This window comes from Salvelinus alpinus, chromosome 9, assembly GCF_045679555.1.
Source record: "Salvelinus alpinus chromosome 9, SLU_Salpinus.1, whole genome shotgun sequence".
NCBI lineage: Eukaryota > Metazoa > Chordata > Actinopteri > Salmoniformes > Salmonidae > Salvelinus > Salvelinus alpinus.
The window spans coordinates 5,714,072-5,726,544 of NC_092094.1; the positions used below are offsets into that span (position 1 = coordinate 5,714,072).

Sequence of the window (12,473 nt, forward strand, 5' to 3'; positions counted from 1 at the left end):
AGATGTCCATTATAGTTTTATGGTAAAAATAAATAATCTATCGTATGAATATGATACTTTGCAAACACAGTGTGCAGGAGCTTCTTTCCTTTGTATAACATCGAAACATTTCCGACTCACCTGCTGAAGCAACCCTAAGAAATCGGTAATATTCTTCACATCTCCTCCTGCTCCTTCTCCCCCTGCTCCTCCTCCGGCTCCTCCCCCTCCTCCTGCTCCTGCTCCTCCTCCTGCTCCTTCTCCTCCTGCTCCTCCTGCTCCTCACCCTGCTCCTCCTGCTCCTCCTCCTGCTCCTCCTCCTGCTCCTCACCCTGCTCCTCCTCCTCCTGCTCCTCCTCCCCCTCATCCTGCTCCTCCTTCTCCTGCTCCTCCTCTGCCTGCTCCTCCTCCACCTGCTCCTCCTCCTGCTCCTCCTCCTCCTCTCCCCAGGCGGACGGCGCGCCGGACGATGACCTAGACATCCACGATGACCGTCTGTCATACCTGTCAGCTCCGGGCAGTGAATACTCCATGTACAGCACGGACAGCCGCCACACCTCTGATTACGAGGACACGGACACAGAGGGCGGGGCCTACACCGACCAGGAATTAGACGAGACTCTCAACGACGAGGTGGGATGGATTCTTTTTTTTCTTTTCTTTTTTTAAACATTTCATTTAATTCATGTTCACTGTCAAAAATACTGAATTATGCATTAAGACAATACTTGCGGGGGAAAAAACACAACACCTTATACCTCATACACGTTTTTAAGTCTCAGCTTGTAGTAACTCCAGTTTCTAAATCCCATTAGGTTGGGCTTCCCACAGAGCCAGCTATCACCCGCTCCTCAGAGCCAGTCAGAGAGGACCCGCCCGTCATCCAGGACCCCTCGTCTGGCGGTTACCCTGGGTACCAGCACATTGCTGTGACTCCGCCCGACCCGGCCAACCGCATCGACCCGTCCGGGTTCAAGTTGGCCGCCGCTCCTCATCAGGTAGGAGAGAGAGGGAGGAATGGAGGGAGAGAAGAGGAGGTTTAGCTGTTGGTGTCTCTCTAGGGGCAAAACGGGCTGAAACGATGTTATTACAACCTGCGATGTGTTCTGTTCTTCAGACTGAAACAGGACGTGTGTTCTGTTCTTCAGACTGAAACAGGACATGTGTTCTGTTCTTCAGACTGAAACAGGACATGTGTTCTGTTCTTCAGACTGAAACAGGACATGTGTTCTGTTCTTCAGACTGAAACAGGACATGTGTTCTGTTCTTCAGACTGAAACAGGACATGTGTTCTGTTCTTCAGACTGAAACAGGACATGTGTTCTGTTCTTCAGACTGAAACAGGACATGTGTTCTGTTCTTCAGACTGAAACAGGACATGTGTTCTGTTCTTCAGACTGAAACAGGACATGTGTTTTGTTCTTCAGACTGAAACAGGACACGTGTTCTGTTCTTCAGGCTGAAACAGGACACGTGTTCTGTTCTTCAGGCTGAAACAGGACACGTGTTCTGTTCTTCAGACTGAAACAGGACACGTGTTCTGTTCTTCAGACTGAAACAGGACATGTGTTCTGTTCTTCAGACTGAAACAGGACATGTGTTCTGTTCTTCAGGCTGAAACAGGACACGTGTTTTGTTCTTCAGGCTGAAACAGGACACGTGTTTTGTTCTTCAGGCTGAAACAGGACACGTGTTCTGTTCTTCAGGCTGAAACAGGACACGTGTTCTGTTCTTCAGGCTGAAACAGGACACGTGTTCTGTTCTTCAGACTGAAACAGGACACGTGTTCTTTTCTTCAGACTGAAACAGGACACGTGTTCTGTTCTTCAGGCTGAAACAGGACATGTGTTCTGTTCTTCAGACTGAAACAGGACATGTGTTCTGTTCTTCAGACTGAAACAGGACATGTGTTCTGTTCTTCAGACTGAAACAGGACATGTGTTCTGTTCTTCAGGCTGAAACAGGACATGTGTTCTGTTCTTCAGGCTGAAACAGGACATGTGTTATTTTCTTCAGACTGAAACAGGACATGTGTTCTGTTCTTCAGGCTGAAACAGGACATGTGTTCTGTTCTTCAGGCTGAAACAGGACATGTGTTCTGTTCTTCAGGCTGAAACAGGACATGTGTTCTGTTCTTCAGGCTGAAACAGGACATGTGTTCTGTTCTTCAGGCTGAAACAGGACATGTGTTCTGTTCTTCAGGCTGAAACAGGACATGTGTTCTGTTCTTCAGGCTGAAACAGGACATGTGTTCTGTTCTTCAGACTGAAACAGGACATGTGTTCTGTTCTTCAGGCTGAAACAGGACATGTGTTCTGTTCTTCAGACTGAAACAGGACATGTGTTCTGTTCTTCAGGCTGAAACAGGACATGTGATCTGTTCTTCAGGCTGAAACAGGACATGTGTTCTGTTCTTCAGGCTGAAACAGGACATGTGATCTGTTCTTCAGGCTGAAACAGGACATGTGATCTGTTCTTCAGGCTGAAACAGGACATGTGTTCTGTTCTTCAGGCTGAAACAGGACATGTGTTCTGTTCTTCAGGCTGAAACAGGACATGTGTTCTGTTCTTCAGACTGAAACAGGACATGTGTTCTGTTCTTCAGACTGAAACAGGACATGTGTTCTGTTCTTCAGGCTGAAACAGGACATGTGTTCTGTTATTCAGGCTGAAACAGGACATGTGTTCTGTTCTTCAGGCTGAAACAGGACATGTGTTCTGTTCTTCAGGCTGAAACAGGACATGTGTTCTGTTCTTCAGACTGAAACAGGACATGTGTTCTGTTCTTCAGGCTGAAACAGGACATGTGATCTGTTCTTCAGGCTGAAACAGGACATGTGTTCTGTTCTTCAGGCTGAAACAGGACATGTGATCTGTTCTTCAGGCTGAAACAGGACATGTGATCTGTTCTTCAGGCTGAAACAGGACATGTGTTCTGTTCTTCAGGCTGAAACAGGACATGTGATCTGTTCTTCAGGCTGAAACAGGACATGTGATCTGTTCTTCAGGCTGAAACAGGACATGTGTTCTGTTCTTCAGGCTGAAACAGGACATGTGTTCTGTTCTTCAGGCTGAAACAGGACATGTGTTCTGTTCTTCAGGCTGAAACAGGACATGTGTTCTGTTCTTCAGGCTGAAACAGGACATGTGTTCTGTTCTTCAGGCTGAAACAGGACATGTGATCTGTTCTTCAGGCTGAAACAGGACATGTGTTCTGTTCTTCAGGCTGAAACAGGACATGTGTTCTGTTCTTCAGGCTGAAACAGGACATGTGTTCTGTTCTTCAGGCTGAAACAGGACATGTGTTCTGTTCTTCAGGCTGAAACAGGACATGTGTTCTGTTCTTCAGGCTGAAACAGGACATGTGTTCTGTTCTTCAGGCTGAAACAGGACATGTGTTCTGTTCTTCAGGCTGAAACAGTACATGTGTTCTGTTCTTCAGACTGAAACAGGACATGTGTTCTGTTCTTCAGACTGAAACAGGACATGTGTTCTGTTCTTCAGGCTGAAACAGGACATGTGTTCTGTTCTTCAGGCTGAAACAGGACATGTGTTCTGTTCTTCAGGCTGAAACAGGACATGTGTTCTGTTCTTCAGGCTGAAACAGGACATGTGTTCTGTTCTTCAGACTGAAACAGGACATGTGTTCTGTTCTTCAGACTGAAACAGGACATGTGTTCTGTTCTTCAGGCTGAAACAGGACATGTGTTCTGTTCTTCAGGCTGAAACAGGACATGTGTTCTGTTCCTCCAGTAAGAGAGACCCTTTACATAGCTTTACAATATAGATATGTATTTGTGTATACTATCTGTTTATAGCTAACCACATTGTTGCAAATACATTGTAAACGGGTTTCTGGATGGTGTAAAAATGATTCAAGGAGGAGGAACGTGGAGAGAGAGAGAAGGTTACTATGGAGATAGAGAGAGAGAAACTGCTGTAGTTTGTGGAGTGTTGCTGTGCTCTTTCTCTTGGCAGCCTGTTGCAATAAAATGTCTCTTACCGATACTTCACAGCAAGACGATGCTGCTCTGGCTAGTCCTTCCTCTCTGCTGCCTGCTGCGGTGGCTGTGGCACCCCCTGTTGTTGAGGCTGAGTCACAGCAACCTGCACTGCAGGTAGAGGGTATGACCTCTGAACCCGAGGAGGAGGCTCCGGCTGCAGACTCACTCCTTAGCAGCCCCGCCCCTACTGAGCTAGCCCCGCCCCCAACACCACCATCACTCGAACCCCAACCCCTGTCTGACCCGCAGCTCGGCCCTGGTCCTGAACCCAAGGTATTCACCTACCTGCTGCCTCCCTAGAACAACTGGACCGGGCCTGGGCCAGTCACGCCCTTAACTGCCCCGTCCGGTTCTCCGCCCCGCCCGCCCGTCTTCCCCCCCCCCCCCCCCCCCCCCCCCAGCCTGCTGTCCTGTCTTCTTCTTCGCACACGCTTCTTTCTCCTCTGACTGGCTCTCTTGTCTGCATGCCCCGCCCACACTGTGTGACCACAGAATGATATTTTACAGCGTGTTTGAGGGGGGGAGGTGTTTGGAGGAAGACGTTGGCTGCACAGAATCGCTCATCTTCATCACGTGTATGACTAAGTTATCGGAGGACGAAAAGCAAGGCGATTTGTAATGTGATTCTGTGCAGTCCGACTGCAACGTAATGTAGTCCGTCTCAAACACGCACCTTGTGTGTGATTGGTCAGTGTGTGGTCAGTACACATGCACCAATCGCAGTCCACCCCGGGGGGAGTACGTCTGTGGGCACATCTGAAACCCAACCCCATTCCCTATTTAGTATAGTTTATAGGCCAAAGTTGTGCACTATATAGGGAGCAGGGTGCCATTTTTGTACCGGTCTGACCGTGTGACCGGGATAAGAAGAACCAGCGCCAACATTAACGGTTACAGTTGTCTCCTCCTCTTCCTCTGCATGGCCTCTTAATGGTTCCCATCAGCTTCTTAACTTCTCTGACTGACTCTAGTTGAAGTTTAGTCAAATGTACTTGGTAGCTGTGCTGTAATAGAATGTAGTTGGTAGCTGTTGTAGTAGATTGTAGTTGCATAAGATGCCCAACTGAATGTAATGTTGCATGATAAACTATGCTAACCTGCAGACAGTGTTCTTGGTATTTAATAGTCTCTGTTCGCTCTATGGGGGGGGGGGGGGGGACAAAACGTATTGAAGCATTACATAACTGTATATCTTCCGTTGTAGTATTGACTCACGTGAGACGGTTAATGTTACAAGCTTCCACCATAGGAAGGGACGTGTCTGTCGTTTACTAGATGTGCTGTCTACAGGCGACACATCACCCGTTTTGAAATGAAGTCTTTCAGAAATGTACAAAAAAATAAAAAAAAATAAAACATTATTGCCACCATCGTCCAAAGAAACGTGACTACGTCAACTGATTGGTGATGACGTCAACTGATTGGTGATGACGTCATGAGAATACGGAACTTTTCAGTCACTCCTGAAAGACTTCTAGTCAAATATGCATTCAGAACGGATTAGGAATAATTGATCAAATAATTGCTTGTGTACTTGCACTTTGACTTGACGTTTGTTTAATTTATTGATATATTTTGGAGTTACTACAATTTAATTGTATGAATGACAATGTGTTGTTTCTTAATTGATCTCTTAATTGATATCTTAATTGATATCTTAGTTGATCTCTTAATTGATCTCTTAATTGATATCTTAGTTGATCTCTTAATTGATCTCTTAATTGATCTCTTAATTGATATCTTAGTTGATCTCTTAATTGATCTCTTAATTGATATCTTAATTGATATCTTAATTGATCTCTTAATTGATATCTTAATTGATATCTTAGTTGATCTCTTAATTGATATCTTAGTTGATATCTTAATTGATCTCTTAATTGATATCTTAGTTGATATCTTAATTGATCTCTTAATTGATCTCTTAATTGATATCTTAGTTGATCTCTTAATTGATCTCTTAATTGATCTCTTAATTGATCTCTTAGTTGATCTCTTAATTGATCTCTTAATTGATCTCTTAATTGATATCTTAGTTGATCTCTTAATTGATATCTTAATTGATATCTTAGTTGATCTCTTAATTGATATCTTAGTTGATCTCTTAATTGATCTGTTAATTGATCTCTTAATTGATCTGTTAATTGATCTCTTAATTGATCTGTTAATTGATCTCTTAATTGATCTCTTAATTGATATGTTAATTGATCTGTTAATTGATCTGTTAATTGATCTCTTAATTGATCTCTTAATTGATCTCTTAATTGATCTCTTAATTGATCTCTTAATTGATCTCTTAATTGATCTGTGTTCAGAACTTCTCAGAAACCTCCCCTTTAATCTTTCATTCATGATTTTGGGGGATTTTGTGTAGTTTCTGTAATTTTGTTAATTTAAATTGTTTTTAAAATATAGTTTTCCAATGAGGTTTACAAGTTTTCAACTTAATTTGCCATGTGTAATGATTGATACATTGGAAATCTTATTCACCCGAGCTCTGACCAAGTGCTTATGTTCAAACTATAGCCTGTAACTAGCTAGTTACTACTAGTATTAATGTCTCCATATTCAACCCCTCTCCCCTGCAGATGTACAAGAAGGATCTGTACAGTCTGGAGGAACCAGTGAGAGTGAACCACGGCGGCATGAAGTCGTCTCTGAGCTACACCCACCAGCCCTACCAGGACAAACAGCCACACCACCAGTACGACCACCGGCCTTACGGCTACTGTAGCGACGGGGGGGGCTACGCCGAACCAAAGCAACCTCACCAGGGGAACTTTGACCCTCACACTCCTCACCTGCACTACGACAACCGTGTGCCTCAACACTACGGCGACGGCCAGTGGCCCCCCTATGACCAGCAGACCTCTTCTCCCCAGCCCCCGGGGTACCAGCCTGGCCCGGGCCACCAGCAGGGCTACACTCCCAGGGGGACCACCCCCTACGAGGACGGCCCAGTCAGGGACTACAGCCCCCCCCAGCCCTGCTACGATGAGGCACCGGCGGGGATGCAGGGCTACGACGGCAGGCCTCGTCACGGTAAAACCCCGGGGCCTATGCGGTACGATGAACCGCCTCCCCCCCCCTCGGCTGACCCTTACGAAGCTCGCTCCCCTTACGAGTCCGAGCCCCCTCACTGCTACCCAGGAAGCTCTCCTCGCTCCCCTTACGAGTCCGAGCCCCCTCACTGCTACCCAGGAAGCTCTCCCCGCTCCCCAGACCCCCCCAAGCAGTATTACGGAGACTCTGCTCCTGGCCTGAGACCCTCCTATAACCCAGGACCTCCCAGCCGGGGCGGTGGCTACAACCGTGAACCTCTAATGAATTCTGACCCACCCCTTCCCCCTCCCAAACCTGAACCCCTGGCCTCCCCAGGAGAGATGGGAGTAAACGCAGGGTCCAAGCCCCCGAGGCAGGAGGAAAGGGACGACCCGGCCATGAAGCCCCAATCGGTGCTCAACAGGGTCAAGATGTTTGAGAATAAAAGGTCGTTGTCTGTTGACCGGGCCAAGGAGACTGACGACTCTACCGTGACGAGGGTAGGTGTACGACACGGCCAAACACCTAGACAGCATGCTTATAATGTATGTCTGGGGTAGGGCTGTTACAGTGACCTTATTACCTCCACACCGGCGGTCATGAGTCATGATGGTAGTCAAATTCCATGTGACCGTTTAGTCACGGTAATTAGGCTTCTCCAAGCTCTGATGCTGCTGATGGTCATTAGTAGCCTACCAAACTTGCTAACTGCCTGGTACTCAGCACTCTATTGTCCCTCTAATCACTCTGACATCAATGTGAATGGGAATGGAAAATCTAATCAAACACTTCTTGAGAGCCCATGAGCTCATGTTGCGCAACATCTCTCTAGGCTATGCAATTGTGGCCTCTACTAAAAAGAGGAGGATCCCATCAGCTTTCTATAGGCTAGGCCTACTATATTTATTTCTCAACTTTCCTAATATTAAGCACGTTGCTTATCTTTACAACAGGAGTATAGCCTACCTGGCTGGCAAGAAAACAGGAAAAGCATATTTGATATTTAAGTGCATAGAAGAAAAAAATTCCGCTGTCCCTATTTCGAGACAGGTGCATGATAATGGTCCATTCTAACTCCAAACAAATTTCACACATATATTATTTAGTATATGTAAAGACAAGATTAAATCAAGCATAGTCTGATGGGTGACAATATTAGTCTTTCACTTGTGAATGATGCCCAGCTTGTGTGCAGTAAGGCAAGAAACTCATGTCTTTTGTTAGCGACTTTTTCAAATCATAGTCGCATACCTTATGTAGCCTATATTGGGCTTTATTAGGACTTTTTTAAGATGTAGATGTTCCAAAGGTCTGCATCAGTGGCTTGTAGTCTGTGTGTGGAAGCCAGGAGATGCTACATGTGTTTATGTTAATTAGCGATCAATTACCATGAGACCCAACAGTTATTTGCTTGGCAATGTCATGACCGCCACAGCCCTAGTCTGGGGTTCTCAGCCTTGGATACTAGGACACTTAGCCTATCTACAGGGGCTACTTGGAAGGAAACATACACTGGACCTAATAATCAGTGGTACATAGGGGATTCAAATCCAATAAAATCCAAGCCCTTCTCACATCAGCTGATATCTCAAAGTGCTGTACAGAAACCCAGCCTAAAACCCCAAACAGCAAGCAATGCAGGTGTAGAAGCACAGATTCTTCTGGCAGAGCAACATGTGATTGGGGTAATGAACCACTGTTGAATGTGATTGGATACCAAGATAACATGTGATTGGGGTAATGAACCACTGTTGAATGTGATTGGATACCAAGATAACATGTGATTGGGGTAATGAACCACTGATGAATGTGATTGGATACCAAGATAACATGTGATTGGGGTAATGAACCACTGTTGAATGTGATTGGATACCAAGATAACATGTGATTGGGGTAATGAACCACTGATGAATGTGATTGGGGTAATGAACCACTGATGAATGTGATTGGATACCAAGATAACATGTGATTGGGGTAATGAACCACTGATGAATGTGATTGGATACCAAGATAACATGTGATTAGGGTAATGAATGTGATTGGATACCGGGATGACATGTGAGGTAGTGTAGTTGATTCCCACTATATATTCAAGCTGCAAAGTCAAAATGGGCTATATTGTACAAATGTACTAAAAACATTTAATTTAGGGTTTGGCATAATGTTAGCAGAGTGTTTAAGGTCAAGGTTTGGTTTCAAATCATATTTTAAGAAGAGAAATTGTAAAGCAAGGCGGTGCTTCTTTGCAACTTGGCCAGATAGTGGCAACCTGTGTAGATACAATACTCTGGTTTAACTTCTGGTCTGTCTGGTGTTCCAGCCTGCAGACCTGCCCAGACCTGTGACTGCACCTGGGCCTGTCCCCAAAGCCAACTCCCTCAGCAACCTGGAGCAGGGGAAGGCTACTTACAGGTACACACACACACCACACACACCGTACATTTACATTTAAGTCATTTAGCAGACGCTCTTATCCAGAGCGACTTGAGACAATCCATGTCTCAAGGCTTAAAAATCCTTTAACCTTGTCTCCTCCCCTTCATCTACACTGATTTTGAAGTGGATTTAACAAGTGACATCATAGCTTTTCACCTGGTCAGGTCTGGTGTTCATAATGTTTTGTCCACTCAGTGTGTGCCCTCACTGTACTGTCACGTTGGATCAAATCAATGTCACATACAGAGGGGTCTGACATTATTAACACAATCATGACTGGATAAAATAAATAATTAATACAATAACAAGTCATTTTATAATAAGAAAATAATAATTTGATGAAGTGAAAAGTTACAGGGTGAAAGATCATAGCACCAAGACATACCAACCTCTCCTAAATAATTAATACAATTGCTCAAGAGAGAAAGATATTTTAACAAGTCATTTTATAATAAGAAAATAATAATTTGATGAGTGAAAGATCATAGCACCAAGACATACCAACCTCTCCTGTTATTGTTTACGGTGAGAGGTTAGCATGTATTGTGGGTATGATCATCACAATTTGACGATTCATTCAGGATTATCCGTAATCATGGTTGTATCCACATTAACATATTATGTTCCTTATTTACCAATAAAAGTGACTCCAAATTGACACGATACATTATTTTACCATTTAATTTCTATTGGGCACAAAATAATCTGAAACACAACCAAAAAACGAACTGCATCCAACCAGTTTGTAGAGTCCGTAAGCGAGATGTAATCATTGAGTGCTGTGAATATGGGACCAAATACTAAACTATTGACTACTTTATTTATAAGAATCTTTAGGGATTTCAATCATTTACTTTTTGAGAGAAAAAAGTATTACTTGTTGTACAAAATGTATTGGTATAAAAGAATATAAAACAAAAAATAGCATACAATATAGCTCAGTATTTATCAAGGTTGTCAATTTTGGAGCCCTGTGTGTGTGTGTGTGTGATATTTATATAAATAAATAAAAATAGGTGGTTAAAGGATGATGGTGAGAGGAAGGAAATCTACCTGGTTCATTTATCAGAGTTGACCCCAGAGCTCCACCTAGTGGACATGTTACACAGTGCAACTGCCAGTATACAGCGGGTAAAACAAACAGATTCAGGTGCAATGTGAACACTATCCAGTGTCTCTGTCTCTCAACTTCAATTCAAGGGGCTTTATTTGCATGGGAAACATATGTTTACATCGCCAAAGCAAGTGAAACAGATAATAAACTAAAGTGAAAACAAACAGTACATTTTACACTCACAAAAGTTCCAAAAGAATAAAGACATTTCAATTGTCATTATGTCTATATACAGTGTTGTAACGATGTGCAAATAGTTAAAATACAAAAGGGAAAATAAATGAACATAAATATGGGTTGTATTTACAATGGTGTTTGTTTTTCACTGGTTGCCCTTTTCTTGTGGCAACAGGTCACACATCTTGCTGCTGTGATGGAACACTGTGGTATTTCACCCAGTAGATATGGGAGTTTATCAAAATTGAATTTGTTTTCTAATTCTTTGTGGATCTGTGTAATCTGAGGGAAATATGTCTCTCTAATATGGTCATACATTGGGCAGGAGGTTAGGAAGTACAGCTCAGTTTCCACCTAATTTTGTGGGAAGTGTGCACATAGCCTGTCTTCTCTTGAGAGCCAGGTCTGCCTACGGCGGTCTTTCTCAAAAGCAAGGCTATGCTCACTGAGTCTGTACATAGTCAAAGCTTTCCTTAATTTTGGGTCAGTCACAGTGGTCAGGTATTCTGCCACTGTGTACTCTCTGTTTAGGGCCAAATAGCATTCTAGTTTACTCAGTTTATTTGTAAATTCTTTCCAATGTGTCAAGTAATTATCTTTTTGTTTTCTCATGATTTGCTTGGGTCTAATTGTGTTGGTGTCCTGGGGCTCTGTATGTGTTTGTGAACAGAGCCCGAGGACCAGCTTGCTTAGGGGACTCTTCTCCAGGTTCATCTCTCTGTAGGTGATGGATTTGTTATGGAAGGTTTGGGAATCGCTTCCTTTTAGGTGGTTGTAGAATTTAACGGATTTCTGGATTTTGATAATTAGTGGGTATCGGCCTAACTCTGCTCTGCATGCATTAGTTGGTGTTTTACGTTGTACACAGAGGATATTTTGGGAGAATTCTGCATGCAGAGTTTCAATTTGGTGTTTGTCCCATTTTGTGAATTCTTGGTTGGCGAGCAGACCCCTACCCCTCCCTCCCTCCCTTCCTCCCTCCCTCCCTCTGATCGGTGCTACTAGTTCTGAATGTCTGACCGTCTGTTCCTCTGTTATCAATGTCTATCCTTCGCTCTACTTTCTCCTGTGTGGCTCTCTGACTGGCCGTTCTGTCTCTCACTCTACTTAGTGGAATGGATTCGTAAGTGTATAAAAGTTTTGGGTTAATTCCAGTGAAATCAGGAAGTACACTGACATTCTAATTACAATTCTCTTCATTTTGGAACATGTTGGAATGTGGGTTTACTTTCTGAATTGAACTGGAATTGATCCCAACCCTGATGTGTATCTCCCCCTCAGAGCCCCTGAGCCCCAGAAGCACCCTGGGTCTAAACCCCTGTATGACGTGGTCCACTCCTCCAACCACTACGATGCTGACGAGGATGAGGAGTACTACAGGAAACAGCTGTCCTACTTTGACCGACGCAGCTTCGACAGCAAGGCCATGAACCCCAGCCCTGGCGTCAACCGCTTCCCACCACAGACCCAGCTGGCTTACCCTTACAACAGGTAAACTATATTACCCATAACCCCTACAAACAGGTAAACTACACTACCCATAACTCCTAGAACCATTTCCTTTACAGCAGACCCAGCTGGCTTACCCTTACAACAGGTAAACTATATTACCCATGTTCCCTACAAACAGGTAAACTACACTACCCATAACTCCTAGAACCATTTCCTTTACAGCAGACCCAGCTGGCTTACCCTTACAACAGGTAAACTATATTACCCATAAC

General features: G+C 44.1%; 1 protein-coding gene across 11 annotated transcripts in view; it reads left to right on the forward strand.

The window, feature by feature from the left end:
- Window positions 1-12,473, forward strand: part of LOC139584203 (tight junction protein ZO-1-like) — a 284,921-nt gene that overhangs the window by 264,666 nt on the left and 7,782 nt on the right. For 8 of the 11 annotated variants that reach the window (XM_071415765.1, XM_071415767.1, XM_071415768.1 and 5 more), the window contains 6 exons: window positions 430-612; window positions 795-977; window positions 3,996-4,256; window positions 6,569-7,522; window positions 9,343-9,434; window positions 12,031-12,240. In XM_071415765.1, coding sequence (XP_071271866.1) covers window positions 430-612; window positions 795-977; window positions 3,996-4,256; window positions 6,569-7,522; window positions 9,343-9,434; window positions 12,031-12,240 — 1,883 coding nt within the window. The remainder of the gene's footprint in view (window positions 1-429; window positions 613-794; window positions 978-3,995; window positions 4,257-6,568; window positions 7,523-9,342; window positions 9,435-12,030; window positions 12,241-12,473) is intronic. The other 3 variants (XM_071415769.1, XM_071415770.1, XM_071415775.1) reach the window with 1 other exon arrangement.